A 17,393-nucleotide genomic window follows, 5' to 3' on the forward strand; every position below is an offset into this window, starting at 1 on the left:
GCCCTTTTGACGGGTCACGTATATTTTCCTATTAATTTGCAAAGCAATCTTGAACACTTACCCAGAATTTGGAAAAAGGCAACCTTAAAAGCAGTTTCCAAATTTCTGTCATTTAACTATCAGTTTCAAATCCGAGATGGACTAATATTCAACACCTAGACACATACGCACACTCACACATACACACCATCTGTGGCATCCCATCCTGTCCCAATGCAATCTCTGCATAAAACTGCTTAGAGAACTTACTAGGCTTCTAGGATGCACAGTTCTATTATTCCTTGCCATTCATTTTTAAGGAAACAACAGATACATTTGAATTTAATAAGCTGACTGAGGAAATAAGCTTAAATTAAATCCAGACAAGAGAGGAGGCTGTTGGTAACGAGAAGACTGGACTTGAGGATTGAGGTTCAGCCTGTTTTGGATAGAGCTACGCCCTTCCTGTAAAAGCAGGTTTGCCACCTGGGAGCGTTTCTGACCCTCGTGAAGTTATTGGTGGTGACTGTGGTGAGAACTTCCTTTTCACCATTACGTTTGAGCTACCAAATACCTCGCTTAGGCTAATTGGATTTGGATTTTTTTTCCCCACACCTTGGTTACACCCCATCGTATGCCATGTAATGTGCTGTCAGTTGGGCTTTATCCTTGAACAACAGCTGAAAGTTGGAACAAAATGGGGCATCCAGGCTCCTAATCAGTACAAAGTACATAGATCATATGATCCCTGCACTGAAAGATCTGCCGTTTGCCAATTACATATCAGGGACAACTTCAGCTGTTCGTGCTGACCATCAGAGTGTTATGTAATGAAGAAACTAAGAACTGCTTCTACCATTGCCAACCTTGCTAGCTGTTAGGAACTACAAATGCAATTCCTGCAGGCCTATGCTAAGCAGCCTGGGAGCAACCTAAGAGAGAGGCCCACCTTTGTGGCATGAAGGACAGAGCCTTCTCCTCAGCTGGGACCAGGCTCTGCAATATATCCTCAGGAGTTGCTTTCAGCCCCCCTCTTTCCCAGCCTCTGGGAAGAGTCTATAAAACTGTCTCAAACTTTTGTTACATAATTCCAGTACAGGTAGTCCTCGCTTAGCTGTGACAATTGGGACCAGTAATTTTGTCGCTAAGGTGCACAGTTATTAAGTGGAAAAATCACATGGCCATAGCAGAATTATGACATCACTTCCCATTTGGTTGTTAAACAGGTCTCTGTGGTCATTAAGCAAAACACATGATCACAACTTACAATTAATTATGCTTTCACATTCTCTATTGACTCTGCTTGTTGCAAATCGGTTGAGAAGCAAAGAAAATGGCTTATCATATGACCAAACAACGCTGAGATAGTTTTAAAAGCGAGGATTGGTTGCACAGCTGTTTATTAAATACCATTGTACCTTTGAACTATTACTAAACCAATCGGTTGGTAAATTAGGATCAATTTCATTTTAATCTGTGATTTTAACTTTTTAATATTCTGTTTTGTAACAGAATAAAAGAGAAAATATAAATCAAATTTTAGATAGATGATGGATGGATGGATGGATGGATGGATGGATGGATGGATGGATGGATGGATGGATGGATGGATGGATGGATGGATGGATGGATGGATAGATAGATAGATAGATAGATAGATAGATAGATAGATAGATAGATAGATAGATAGATAGATAGCTATAGACAAACAGACAGACAGATCTTAAAGCACCTGTATGTGATGTGTACTTCGCAAACTGATTTGCACAGGTTACTATCTACATACCCAAATATACATGTATACTTAAATGCTGTGTGTGTGTTTCATATCTACTGAAGAGCACAACATTTGGAAGGATTCTCCATTATTAGCCCAAAGGCAAATCTTCATTACAGAGGATAAATAATTACATGTTTGTGTTTGTCTGCAAAATGTTTTCCTGAATTTCCTTTATGCTTAGCATCTATATTTTTTTCTAATACACAGAGGAGCACCCAAAGCCACCCATGTTACTCAATACAGTGAATCAAATCAGAACTGAAACACAAGAGGCCCTTGGCATGATATCCTTTAAAACAAATGAAGTTTTACTTTTAAAAGACAATGATCAGCAGTTATTCTTTATGTCCTATAATAAAGATAACAGTTTCTGGTGTAGAATAGTTAAGTTTATGTGCAAAAATGAAATACGTAGCAAGTAATTTGCTTCTAAGTTCTGAAACAATGAGTTATTTTTCTCATACAGCTAATTAAATATAGAGCCCTGTTCATGCAGCAAATATGGCACTTCATCAAATGAGAGATGGCACTGTTACCCAGGTGATGTCCATTAATGGGCAATTCAGACAAAAATCAAATGGTTCTGGAGAAGTTTTAAGCATCTCACTCTTATTTTGATTTTGTCTGGTGCATGGATTTGTTTAAAGAAGGATGAGAGGTATATGTACATTCCAATAATAACAAGACAGCAGCTGAAGATGTTTCTTCGATCTACTACCGGTAATCTGAATTTGTCTGTGAAAAGATGCCCATCTTTATTTCTACTCCTGAGTTCTCCTTAAAATAGAATAAGATAACTTTTTCTTCTTTTAGTTTACCTGTTTGTTTTCATTTCTAGGCCAGAGTGATCATAGGCAATTGTTTTAATTTTAATAATTTGTAAAATATTCTAAGGAGAATATTGTTTTCCTCATTACAAAAACTCCCGCTGAATAATGATATCAGCAAAACCACAGTGAATAAAATAGCACTGACAATCACACAAAAAAATGTGTGCAAATAAAAGTTCAACAACAAGCCAACCACGTGATTTTTTTTTAAAAGGAAAACATGGCTAGCATATGTAGTTTTTAGGAAAGAAGAAACATTCTCCTTTTACCCCATCAGCTATTCAGAGGAGTGTGCATATACTGAGTCATATAAATAAATCACTGTGGGAGATTTGGAAATCTGTAGGTGAGTGTTAAAATAGCTTGCACATATGTTTAGTAGAATGTAGATGGCAGGAGAGGTTTGGAGAGATTTACGGGTAGCTTTGCTGTGCATAGCCATCTAACATCTAGCAATATTAGTTATCTAAAGTTCTACAGGGCATAGAAGGATTGGCTTGTTGGTGAATAAACTGGACATTTACAAGAGAAGTAATGTCATACAACGTACTATGAATAATTACTGCTCTCTTATTACAAAGCCAACACGCCAATTAGGTAAGTGCCAACATGTTTCTAATGCACATTAAAAAAAAGTTAATATGCTGCACCCATTTTAATTATGTCCACATGCCAACTAAATTTATCTGATATAAATAAAGAATACTGTATAAGCAATAGATCTATCATGCTTTGAAATAATCCAGAAGTGCTTTGGACCACACTCAAGCACTCCTCCTCTCTTCAAAGTTATGATAACTCTTAAAGTAATAGTTCTGTTTTTCAAGGTTTATACAGAACCTGGAAACTGAATAGCCCATTGTGTTATCCTCCATAGCCGTTGATTGATGATCCTGAACCTCTGATAGAATAATGGTACCAACAATATCAATATTACATCCCTGTAATCACAACTTATTCAGGATATCTAATGAAGATATCATCACGAACAATCTACAAGTTGCAAAGAATATGGGGAAAATATTTTGCATCATGATAGCTCTATTTGAAATAGGCAAGCTTCTGCCTAATATGAGTTTTTCCCTCCCCTGTTTCTGACTAAGACGGGGTTGAGATACTAACTCACAAAACATTAAGCATAAGAACATTTCAAATTCTAGCATGGTGTCAGACTGGTAATCCATACCTGAAAGGACATGAAGGGGGGGATTAGCATAAATAATAATACAATTTTGGAATCTTTACCTGGGGCATGATGCCACATTTGAAAAGTCTGCAGTAACAAATTAGCATTAAATGTCTTATTCTAAATAACTATTTACCAGGCAACAGTTAGATACTACAGGTCTATCAGTTATGTAAGATGGCATCAATTAGGAATGCCTGCTGCATAGGATATCTAGTATTATAGGGATAACAATGGATTAGATTACTCACTAAGAAAACAATAAGTGGGTTAATAAAGTGTCATACAATTTCCTGTATTGAAACAGCTCATCCAATTCTAAAGGTGCTCTTTCTCTATTAACATACTTCAAATAAAGTATCCATGTATTCTGGAATATGAAGGGGAAAAAAATCTACACCAGGCATTAATACTCATGCATTACTATTGTGCATAACATGTATATTCCAACACCTACCTTCGATTACTTTCATTTGGTTCTTTGCATTATTCACTTATTTCTTTTATTCACCTCTTAATTGCAGAATAGATAAAAGTACAAATGACAGCAGCCTACACACATCTCCTCATGCCTTTATCTACTTATCCATCCAATTTTGAAGCCGCCAAATTCATTGACAATTTTAAGTAGCTTACAGATAAAAAAAAACACCATATGGATATAAAGAAACCAAGGCTAACCAGAAGAACATGCTATATGGAAGAATAACAAGACTTCCTTGGACTTGAGCTTGACCTTAATGCAGCAATGGCGAACCTTTTTTGCCTCATGTGCCATAAGTGGGGGGAGCGCTTAAAATGACCCTCCGAGCAAACCGGAAGTCTGGTTTCCCCTCTTTTTTTTGCGCTCCAGAGGCTTCAGGGAAGCTCATGAAGTCTCCGTAGGGCCTCCGGGGGGGGCTCTTTTCACCCTCCCCAGACTCCTATAAAACCTCTGGAGCCTGGGGAGGGCAAAAAATGGCTTTTAAAAAAGGTGAACTCAGCTGGCCAGCGCGCGCATGTGCCATAGGTTCGCCATCCCGGCCCTAATGCCTTTAAGTAAACACTCCTGTTCTTATTGTCTTCTCAGCAATCACAGGGAATCGGTTTGCCATTGTCTTCTTGTGTGATTTTTTGCTAAATCTCACAACAATAGGATTTCCTAGAAGTATCCCACCCAATATTAACTAAGCTTCACCCTGCTTGGCTTTCAAGCCCAGAAAATTCAGGTTGGGTTCTGCCACAAACCCTCTACATATAGCCATTTTGTAGATGGATGGAAATTAATTTTAGGAGGGAATCAATACAGCAAACTATTAAGCACCATTTTTCCCCTTGTGATTACAAATGGCTTTCCAGAGTAGTACATAGTAACAATGATAATCCTAGACAATTCACCTTCAATACTAACTGAAACCAATTACTCACACATTCTTAATAAGGATTATCAGCAATTATTCTATATTGCAATAACTTCCTCACTGAAGAGTTTTATACACAACATTGGAAAGTATAAAGGTTTGATTTTTATACAGCCAACCTAGAATGGTTGGAACTACAGACCCTTTCAGGTAAAATGATTCTAAATGAATAATTATACAAAACTCAAATGCAGACCCCTTTCAAAACAGCCCATCAGATTTATCAATTCAATGTTACTATTTAATTATTTCCTACGTATTAAAAAAAAGCCAACAGATGAACATAGAGTGTTAGGAGTACTACAGGTAAATTTCTGAGTATTTTCCTTTATCCTAAAATATAAACCTATTCTTTTTTCATTATTCTATATGGGGGTATGAAGGATATATATTTTTGTGAGTATGTGTGTATGTGTATTAAAAGGGCTTGTTGTTGATAGCAAGAGAACCAAGACTGTTTCTGCTGACTTACTGCTAACACCTACATCTGAATCTAGTAAATTGCTTTAAATATTATTTTGATTACCCAGCCATTTGTTTGTCCCAAAAGCAATGAAGAAATACCAGATAGATGCAAGATCTAGGTAGCTTTGGCTGATCTTAAAAAAAAACTAAATAGGGTTGGAAATGGCAACTACTTGGATGGGAGACATAAAATTACAGAGCTGCAGCTAACTAGAAAATTGGGGGGAATGGTAAATTTATGTAGTTGTTGCCAAGGAAAGCACATGGACAAGTCCATTAAAATTACTAGGAGTTGAATGCAATTCAAATTAGTTTTTACCTAGACTTTAGCCCAAAGGAGTCTGCATTCATTTTTATTGCTTAGAAAATGCTGGTTTTGCAAAATGGATTAAATTCAGTTTGAGACTACCAAAACACATAAAAACTGGAACAGGGTGGAAGGAGGAAGAGTTGTTTGCATTTGTTACTTGATTTCATCTTCAAGTATGAGCATATGTGAAGACACTGAGAAGTTTCGGAACTAACATGAGTTTAAAGTCTGGATTTCAAGACATTTTAATTAGTTTGAACACTCATTGATGAAATCAAAATTACTTTAAAACTTTAAATTGACTTATTTTTCAGTTATATTCTATTATCTAATTAATGTTAGCATTTTGTGGCCTAGCTGTCTCTAGATGCATTGGGATTAATTTCCAGAATTTTTAACCAGAAGTTTAAGGCTAAGTTTGTTATTACAGATAAGGCTCCAACCTATTACTCCACAACAGACATTTTCAGAATAATACCAACTAGAAAAGCATTTTCCCCAACCTGGACCTAAACTCTAAGAGGATTTTTGGGTCGCATTTATGATTCTTATTACCTGCACAAATCACCCTTCTACATGGTAATGAGTATAAAAATATAAAAACAGAAATATATATTTTGTGATATAGCTTTCCAAAGTTTTTAAACTTTTGTTCTTTCATTTTTTTAATGTTCCCACTGAATCAAAATGATACAGAAATTATGCACAACTCTCCGACTACAGAAATTATGCACATTTTTGAGACTATAGAATTTTTTCATTTATACTTGAATTTCTTTTGGGTGCCTAATTGAAAAATTGAGACTCATATAGATTAATAATAGAGATATGATCTCCAGCAAATTTCCAAAGTACTTGTTTCCATTGTGTAAATCTAGTCTTCTTTAGTCCCATAAAGTGAAGATCCTCAAAAGGAACCCACAACCTATGCAATTAACATATGATTTCATTGCATTTTTAGCAGTAGATGCTACATGTGTCCCAATATTTAGCTGTTTCCATTTTTGGAACAGAAGATTGATAAATGACATTATTCTTCATTTAATATTGCAGTGAATTTTATTTTATATCGTTATTATGTTTTCCTTCCAAGTTTCTACATGTTAACTCTTTTTAAAATAAAGTATCCTCAAATATCACAAATGTGAAAATATAAAGCACAAATCAAAACAATGTCCTTGCTTTTTTTTAAATGAATGTTATGGAAAAACTCAAGACAATTTCATCGTAGAATACAAAATCTTCAAGGCTTATCAAGACAAGAAATAAGACCAATATACTGATTTCTCAAATGTATGGTCCCCCCATAGATTTTGACTAAGACGAATAGCAAAGATTTGGCTTTCATACTTTAGGCGTATTATAGTACAATGTCCATGCAAGCAAGTTCTGTGCAAGGAGACTCAAGTAAACCACAGCTTTTATCTTTATTATAACGAAAGCCAGTGCCTAGATAACAAAAAGAGGAAGTATAGTTAAACAGAGGAGTACAGAGCATTTATTACAGCATTATGGTTTCATTTTGTACTTCTTCAAAAAGTGGAATTGCATCATTTCCAATCCATGAAAATAATGGCTGACTGGTGTGAAGTGGAACGGGCCATAAGCACCTTGAAGCACACTTCTGTTACTCTATGCAGTTTAACTTCACAACAAACCTGTGAGGTCAGGCAAAAAAAAGAAGAAGAAAAGGTCACACAGCAAGTTTTGTGACTATGTGAGATTTGAACGTAAATCTCATCAGACTTCTCGCTACCCCAAATTGTTCCTTTTTGACAAAGGTGCAGAGCTAATGGGATATTGGTGAAGTATAGCTCTTTGCAGTCCTAGCAATTACATTCAAAGGAGAAAAAATATTGGATATTGTTGTCCAACAGTATCTCTAGAACTGCAAATTCCCCAGGAGAGCCCTACATTGATGGTTGTGCCCCTGAATGATTGGACTGATGTAAGAGTGGGACATGAGCTGTGGGAGGAGGGGGATATATTAGATGAGCACATTTAAGATTTATTTTAACACAGAACCACATATAGACATGCCTTAAATGCTATAATACATAAACACATGAAAAAACTATGAGCTATTTCACCATCTATTTTACAAAAAACCACTTTCAAAAGTTGTAATCTTGAGCGCAGGAATGGCACAGAAAGTAAGACACTTAATAATCCTAGGTTTCTTCTTGAAATCAGCAGCATTTTAGCTATAGTACTTAAAACAAACATTTGAACTTGAAAAAGGCCATGAATGTTTCAAAAAGAGAAATGGCTGGCAAGAGACGGGCTGTGCATTGCTGTGTCTAAAACAATTTTTCTTTTTAAAAAAAATCCAAAAGTTGATAGGTATCTAATATTCCATTTGTTCATGTGAAGGATATACTCAAACAACAAATCCGTACACACTCTTTCAACTATAGCCTGACTTATACATTATGAAGCTATCCCTATGTAAGTCAATGGGACATATAGCCTATAACAGTGGTTTTCAACCTTCCCAATGCCGTGACCCTTTAATACAGTTCCTCATGTTGTGGTGACCCCCAACCATAAAATTGGTGTCTCGGTTCCTAAGACCATTGAAAATATGTGTTTTCCGATAGCCTTAGGTGACCCCTGTGAAAGGGTCGTTTGACCCCCAAAGGGGTCCTGACCCACAGGTTGAGAACCATTGGTCTATAATGTCTCATAAGGCCTTCCCCAAAATGAATTAGTTTCCAAAGCAGCAGGGATCAAATCAGAATCCCATTCGATGCCATTTTGGGCTGACTGAAATGAAACTATCTTTGGTACAAACAACGACCTGTATGCCACATATGTAAAAGAGCATGCTTTGCAAGAGCAGTACATGGATTTAAAATTTAAAAAAATCAAACCATGTTAGTGTTCCATTCCCAATACCAATTCACCAGTAAACAATTACCAGAAAAAGACAATACCAACTATTGGTTACAGAGTTACATTGCAAGTTCAACTTTTTACATTATTTTTAAAAAAAACTTTAGAAAATCCCTTTATCTGACAGAAACAAGTATATAGTTTATACAAGAATATAGAGGCAGTGTGGCCTAGTGGTTAAGGCACCGGGCTAGAAAGCAAGAGACCGTGAGTTTGTGGTCTTAGCCATGAAAGCCAGCTAGGTGACTTTGGGCCAGTCGTTCTCTCTCTGCCCAACCCACCTCACGGGGTTGTTGCTGTGGGGAAAATAGGAGGAGAGTTGAGTATGTTTGCCGCCTTGAGTTATTTTTAAAAATAATAAAGGTGGGATACAAAAATAAATAAAAATACCTAACGTATAATATGACCATATAAGAGAACCTCTCTCATTCTTAGATAGCTACCAATGTTTCCATGTAATAACCAAGCAAAATAGATTAAAATAGATGCCCCTAGATTTTTAAATTGGTTACTTTTTTTAAAAAAAAATCTCTATTTACATTTCTTATGTTTCATTTTTTTCCCCAACAGTGAATTTAAATTCTGAAATGAACAGCGGACACAGCTTTCTATAGTCATCATATCAAAAGGTAATAGATCTTGGAGGCCATCCAATCCAACCTCTGCTTCGGAGCAGGATTCACTAGAGCAGTGTTTCCCAACCTTGGCAACTTGAAGATGTCCGGACTTCAACTCCCAGAATTCCCCAGCCAGCATACGCTGGCTGGGGAATTCTAGGAGTTGAAGTCCGGACATCTTCAAGTTGACAAGGTTGGGAAACACTGCACTAGAGCATCTCTGAAAATGACCATCTAGCCAATCTTGATGATCCCGTTAAGGGAAAACGTGAATCGCCACTTCAAATAACAGCCTGATCTACTGGCTGATCACTCGTACAGTTATGAATATCCTCTTGATGTCTGGAATAAACCGACTCATTTGTACAGGTAGTCCTCGAATTACGACCACAATTGAGCCCAACATTTCTACTGTTAAGTGAGACATTTGCTAAGTGAATTTTGCCCCATTAGAGAACCTTTCTTTCCTCAGTTGTTAAGTGAATCACTGCAGCTGATAAATCAGTAACCGGGTCGTTAAATGAATCTGGCTTCCCCATTGACTTTGCTTGTCAGAAGGTCGCAAAAGGTGATCACATGACCTTGGGACATTGCAACCATCATAAATATGAACCAAACATCTGGATTTTGATCACAAAGATGAAAAACTGTTCTGTCACTGTTTTCAGTCCATTTGTAAGTTTGAACTGTCACTAAATGAACTATTGTAAGCCAAGGACTACCTGTAATTTTAACATAACTGTTCTAATTTTGCACCTTGCGCAATAGAAAAATAAAATCCACTCCTATATTACAATCTCTCAGATACTGAACACACTATAGGCTAAATACACACAAGACCTCTTAACGTCATAAGAATGTCAGAGAAAATATCAGCAACTTAAGTGTCTTTAAAAAATAACAAGAAAGGATTTCAGGTGTGAATAACTTCAGAACCTGAGTGCGTATAATGACAAAGGAGAGGCTGTCCTCATGTAGCAATTAAAATTGGGGAGGGGGGAATCAATTTCCTATGTAGCCAAATAACTCACAAAAGGCACATGCATGCATTGACTGCCATCTAAACTTGACAGATATTATAATATACCTTCTATTCCTCTTTTTTTTTTTAATGCAAAGCTTTGAAATGTTATTGATACTACCTAACACCCTCATTGTTGCTATAGTAAGTTAGAAGCTCCCTACTTCGCTGCTGGCAGTTGCGGATTATATTCAGCTCAGCTAAGACTAGGGAACAGCAGCTGCGACTAGAGAACACATAGCAATGGAGAGAAGAGAATTATATCACAGAATTATTCTGTTCACCCTACCTAGTTTTGTCTTTGCCAATGTCACTAACACTCAATCTCTGTTCGAGAAAACGCGCTAGGCAGAATAAGATGAATTTGACGTCATTCCTAGAAATTAGGAGCAAAGGTGCCCCTGTGGAAATATCCTCAGAGGACCCAATGCAACCCACTTCTTGGAAAAGACCTGCTCTTCTTTTTGGACTGATAACACAGCAGCAGTTGTGCACCCTGTGTTATCTTCACTGGTCCTGCAGTAGTTGCGGGGCTTAAGCCTGAACTAAATCCTTTGGCAGGGCACATGGACAAAGTGCTACATACAGGGAGCAGCTGTCCGATCATCATCATGCATCTTTCATTCAATAATAAGCACTTTTTAAACTCACATTTGACAACCAGCCTGAACTAATGATGGAAACAGTCTTAGTCTATTTGTTGTGCAAATAGACTAAGGGAGGAGTAAAGCGCCTCTTGTTATAGAAACATCCACTTTTTCTAAATAAAAGAAAAACCAGCTTTCTAATTGTGTCAAAAAGTGGTTTGAGTGATAATTACAACTCATCTTTCATTTATTATAGGAGTTCAACCATCTTAGCTGGTCAGTTGAATGGACCAAAGGGGGATATTCTTAACAGACTTTCATTGCTTTATTCTCCATGAAAATCATAGTTAAAAAAAAAAAACATTGTAAAAGTGAGGGTATTTTTTCCCGCCCTTTGAAAAAACCGCGACCGAATGTAATTCTGAGGCTGCACCCAAAAGCTCGGAGAAAGGCACCGGCAGATGCCGCATGTACCGTACTCGACCACGGGAAAGAGGTTCTTCCATTCATCCCAGCACTAATTGGGAACCAGGAATATGCGAGGCTGGTTCAGAGTCCACCCGTAGCTGTACAATCCGCTCGTCCATGGGTTTCACTAAACTCCAGCCACCCTTTCCTGCGCCTCTCCCCACTTTTTTCGCAGTCCCCGCTTACCTTCCAGCCCGCCGAGCTGTTGCTGTCGCCCTTATCCTTGAAGTAGGGCACGCAGCGCACCATCCACTCGTAGATTTGGGACAGGGTGAGGCGCTTCTCCGGCGAGCTCTGAATGGCGCGAGTGATCAGGTCCGCGTACGATAAGTTCCCCCACGCGTTTCTCCGGGACGAGCATTTTCGCGGCGCGGCCGCTGTTCCCGCCGCCACTGGCTGAGGCTGCTGCCCGCCGCTCAACGCAGAGGCGCCAGATCCTTCCCCGGGCAGTCCGGAGAAGGGAACCAGCAGACGGGCCGTGTCTTCCGAAGCGAGAGCGTCGCCGGCGCCGCCGGAGACAGTGGCGGCGGAGGTGCCCCCTTGCTCCTCGTCGTCAGCGTCGTCGTCCTCTTCGGGAATCATGGAGGCTGCGTCGGCGGCCGCATCTCCCGAAGGCTTGGCCGGGCTCGTTTGGAGCTCGGGCCTTTGCAGGGGCCACGTACAGGAGCGAGGACGGCTCTGGGGCTCGAACTCCGGGTCCAACTCCACGTCCAGAGGGGACAAGAGCGCGGGGGGAGACACTTCAGCCATCTTGGCCTCCCCCCGCTTTTGAGGCGATCCCTTCTGTCCTTCCCGCTGTCAGGCGGGAACCCGATCCACGCTCCGGTCTCTTCTCCTCGCCCAGCTCCCTGCTAGAGATTAGCGAGCTCCAGCAAGCACGCCGCTCTCCATTCAAGGTCCGGCCGCCTCCTCCTTCCTGCCCGCCACCTCTCTCTCTCTCTCTCTCGCCCGTCTCCCCCGCCGGAGAAAGGAAAAGTTCTAAGGCGATCCGCAAGCGATCCGGGACTCTCCGGGTTCCAGGTCAGCTCTCTTTCCGCTGCCGTTTGAGGCTGACCGATTTGGGAAGCATTTCCAAAGACGGCAGAGCTTGGAATCAAATCGCGGCTCTGCGCCCGCGCGTTTGTTTATCTTTCGCTACGCGCCTGAGTCCTCCAATAGCATCGCTCTGTAGCTGTTAAAGAGACCCCCCATTCACACGACCCCCAGCATCATTTAAAAAAAAAAAAGATGTTCGCGAGTCTCTCTGTTGCTGGTTTGATGGGCGCCTTCGGTCTTACAAGTCCTTCTTCCCAGCGCCTTCACGGAGAGCACCGAAGCCTTAACACCCATCCAATCGCGGCTTCCCCATTTGGGATCGCTCTCTTTTCCTCTTCCGAAAAAGACAAGAAAAGAAATCCGAAAGCGGTGAAGGGCAGCGGACAAGAGAAGCCACCCCCCCTTTTTTTTTTAACAAGGAGAGGAAAACTTAAAACGCCCGTCCTTCTCCTGCCTTCTCCTTCTTTTAAATCTTCTCCCTCGGCGTAAAAGAAAGTGACGCGGAGAATTCAAAGAAGTTCAATCGCCGATCTTCCAACAGGTCCGGGAACCCAAGTCCTCCGCGGGCTGCCGGGGTTTCGCTCCAGCATCGGCGGCGGCAACACCACCACATTCATAACCTCCTCGCTCCTGCCGCCGCTGCTGCTGCCATCTTGACAGTTCCCCTCCACCACCACTCAAGTCATTTAAAAAAAAAAAGCGTCGGCCAAAAAAAAAGGGGGGGAAAGGCAGGGCGAGAGGTCAAGCAGGCAGGGCGAACGAAAGGAGCAAGCGAGAAGCAGCGGTCTGGAAGGCGAAGCTCAAAGCCGGGCGCGTTGGGCAGGCGGAAAATCCAGCTCCAAATGCACGGAAGGAAAACGAGGCGCCGATTCTACTGCTGCTACTGCTGCTGCAGGATTCTTGATTTTGGAGCCGTTCCCTAGTCGTTCCACTTTAAGTAGCAGAAGCGGCATTAAAATGAGGGGGGAAACCCCACCGTTGGCAGCACGCTCCCTCCCCGGAGAGAAAGCAAGCGGCGGACCAGCGGCGGAAGAGAAACCCTGGAGCTGCCGCCGTTCCCTCGAGCAACCTGTCGCCCTCCTCTCCGCCGACTTCCACATTCCTTCTCCTAACAACCAGGAGCGGCAACACAAAGTTATAGACACACGCAGGGAGACGCAACCTAACCCAGTCGCAGCTGATCCCCGCCCACAAAGGAGGCGGGCGAAGAGGCGAGAGAGCTCCGGCTCTCAGTACTACATAATACACACCCTCGCCCGGCTAGCTGAGGGTCCGACAGCCAACTTGGCGCCCTTCTCGGCGCATCTTTCTTTAATTCCGCCGCCGCCAGATCGCTGTTAATATTGAACTACCCGTATACGATGTTGCAACCAGAAACCTGCGCATAAAGAGGAACGCATAAAGAGGAAAATATATTCCGAAAATCAATTTTCTCGATTGCAGTTTAAAAAAACACCACGATGATGTGCCTCTACGGTTCTTCGGCATTATATTTCGCTTTTTTTTTTACTCTATTCCCCTGACTTTAGTAGAGACTTTTAGAGTACGTATAGTACCTCCGCAGGTCCATGTTGATCACTCTGTCCTATATTACGATAGAGAGCAAAATTCTGCAGTTCTCTCGTTTTATACGAAGCATGGGTGGGTTGGAAAAACGTGCCTTTTCTTTTGGAAATTGGTAACTGTTAAAGCTTTCCACTACTGTGTATTCTGTTGAGCCATTTCTAAGACATAGTTAAGGCATATGTGTAGTCAATCATAAGGACTAGGCCACTTTTAACTTGGAAATTGTAACACTGTCTTTGTTAATTGGTAGATTATGTTTAGACCTGAATTTTCTACTTCCACTTTTTAGTCAGATGACTTGATTTAATTGCTCCTATAACAAACGCTGGTCTAGAACTTCAAAATTACTAGAGAATGATGTGACTGTTGAAATGTGGAGCCAGGCAGGTTTTTCTGCTAAGACTATGCTGGCAGTAAAATCTTAACATACAGAAGGCCCCAGGTAGGGAATATTTTATTATACTAAAATGATATTCCATTTATTCCTCTGCATATTTTTCTTAAACAATTACACTTAGAATGCCTGGGGTGAAGGAGGTTAATTGCCAAGCAACAAATCACTATAAAGTCAAACTGAGTACAAAAACTTTAGAACATCATTAGGTCATGAAATATGTGTAAATACAACTGGCTAGGCAATTACATTTTACATAATCATGACTTATCATTACTTTTAGTGGGAAAATGTTACACATTATCACATCTCCTACAGAAACATAAACACACTTTATTTTGGCAATCACATCAGCTCAATCTTTCAGCCACTAAAGGCTGGCTCTTAGATTTCATTAGAATATTTCATCGATTAAGAACACTACATCACAGTATTATTAATGTGTGTCCTGGTGGAGTTTCTAGAATGAAATTTTTTCACCATGTATTTTAGCTCACCCAAAATCTAAGATATTTTCAAGAACATGAATTCATATGTAATTATTAGCAATTAATAATTGAGACAAACTCTATATTTTAGACATACTGGAGATGTTTACTTCTTCCCTCTGAATACATGTATCCAACTGGCCTGCATGTCTCCGGTACAGTTTATATATCATTTGATGATCCTATTGGAGATTATCCTAGTTAAAATATAGTTAACTTGTCCGCTTCCTGATATTTTTTAAATCAACATTTCTTAAAACATTTTAATTTGACTTTCTTAAAAAAATGTTTTTTTCTTGTTTTTTTTATTTTTAAAGAAGAAACTCCTTCCCCAAGGGGTTATTTCTTTTAGAAAATTCTCTTTCTAAAGTAGCTTTCCCCAGTATAATACCTCCAGAGGTGCCGGATTTCCCCAGTATAATACCTCCAGAGGTTACATAGGGATTATGGAAGATTTCAATGCATCTGGGGCACACTTAGCTGTGAAAGGATAGTTTAAAGAATACTTTGTGAATACAACAGTGAAACCCTGAAAGAGGCACTTTCCATACTTTTTCTTTCACCTATCTGCAGGGAAAATAAGTCCTGGAAACTTTTTTGTTACTGTGTCCCCATGATAGAACCTCTGTCTCTTCCCTATTTCATCTATGAGGCATTCTTATTGGTATTGAGGCTAAAACCATTTTTTACTCTTTGCCCATCACTGCTGTTGTCTGAAGGCAGTTTCAACACACACAGGTATAAAATCCTAGCTTTGTCCCACATGTTACTCTGGAGGAAGTTCAGTTATATAAAAAAGAGATTATAGGCCGGACAGGGACTAATAAAGCAGACAGTAAATTTCATGTTAGGAAATTGTTCTGACCACTTGTGGATTGGTGGAGATCATTTCACAGAAGGGAAAAGTCCAAACATCATTCAGAGTTAGCTTTGTCTGTTAAAATATGCCATGTATCCAGATGGTAGCAGGTACTACCTTTCATGGGATTGCATATACGTGCCAACTTTAATTGACATTTTGTATAGCTATTACTACTATATTTAAGTTTTTAAAACTTGGTAAGGTTTTCGCAGGTTCCCATTAGACTTGTCATTTTCAGGGTATCTAATTTTTAAAAATCCCATAGATATGCATTTCTTTCATCAAAATCACCACCGACTGCTGATAATTTACTTGTAAATTAATGTGTGTTCAGAACTATCTGCTTTATTGACATAAATCAGGGGAGTTTGAGAGCGTGGTTAAATTTCATGTGCATAGGAAACAAATAATGTAGCTTTCTTGAGTAAGTGCTGATTGCATCACAGGCCAAATAATTCATGCAAATAATAAACAGAAGTGATGTTATAAATATACCAGTTTGGTGTAGTGATTAAGATGTTGTATTGGCAGAGTGGAGGCTCAGTTCAGCTCCACCGTTGGCCATAGAAGTTCCCTTTGCTTCAGCAGCATTGTCCCACCCCAACCTATCCCACAGAGCTGTTATCACTGTTTTAGCTCTTGGATGGAATATACCAGTGATGGCTAACCTTTTTGCCATTGCGTGCCAAAAGCAGGGGGAGCGCAGGTGGATTGTGCGTGGGCATGCCCACACCCATAATTCTATGTGTGCAACCCCACCCCACCTCTATGCATGCCACCCACACCCTCCCCCTGCTTTTTGCATGCAATGGGCCCGTTTTTTGCCCTCTAGAGGCTTTCTAAAAGCCTGGGGAGTGTGAAAACAGCCTCCCCTGCCCCCCCTGGAGGCCCTCCAAAGACTTCAGGAGGTTTCCCTGAAGCTTCCAGAGGGTGAAAAACGGCCCAAAGCGCAAACTGGAAGTCCGTTCCTGAACTTCCGGTTTGCACGTAGGGTTGTTTTTCGCCTTCCAGAAGCTTCAGGGAAGCCTCCGAAGGGTGAAAAATGGCCAAAAATGAAGGTCAAAGTCAGCTGGCACGCACTGGAGCTGACAGGGCAACATCTGGCATGCCCTAACAAATGGCTCCACTTGCCACCTGTGGCACACGTGCCATAGGTTCACCATCACAGGAATATACTATAAACCTAAGCTTTCCACTATTCTACACTATTCTACGCTCAACAATCTCTTCATCTGTTAAAGGTAGAATTTGATACTTTTCTCCTCACCCTTTATCTTTCAAAATTAGACCTAATCTGAGGAATACTAAAAAACCAAAAGTCCTTTTAAAATTGTGAAAAAACATTCTTTTACAATAATTTTATATTGATTTTGTTCATTGTCTCCCACAGCATCTTCCAAAGAATTGGGGAAAAAATTGGAACAATTTGAAAGGAAGTGGCAGCTGGGTGATTAGTCAAGAATTTTCCAGGTATTCAACACAGAACTATCTTATTCAAGGTCTTGGATGA

The 17,393-nt window shown here is 40.1% G+C and overlaps 1 protein-coding gene across 1 annotated transcript in view; it reads right to left on the bottom strand.

Moving 5' to 3' along the window:
- Positions 1-13,696, bottom strand: part of FOXO3 (forkhead box O3) — a 132,175-nt gene extending 118,479 nt beyond the window's left edge. Inside the window, exon 1 of the mRNA XM_087718672.1 lies at positions 11,725-13,696. Within this exon, the coding sequence (XP_087574798.1) occupies positions 11,725-12,288 (564 nt within the window). The 5' untranslated portion in view covers positions 12,289-13,696. The remainder of the gene's footprint in view (positions 1-11,724) is intronic.
- Positions 13,697-17,393: the final 3,697 nt, after the last annotated feature.

Source organism: Thamnophis sirtalis, unplaced genomic scaffold, assembly GCF_051295495.1.
Source record: "Thamnophis sirtalis isolate CommonGarterSnake01/CBP01778 unplaced genomic scaffold, rThaSir2_p1.2 scaffold_6, whole genome shotgun sequence".
NCBI lineage: Eukaryota > Metazoa > Chordata > Lepidosauria > Squamata > Natricidae > Thamnophis > Thamnophis sirtalis.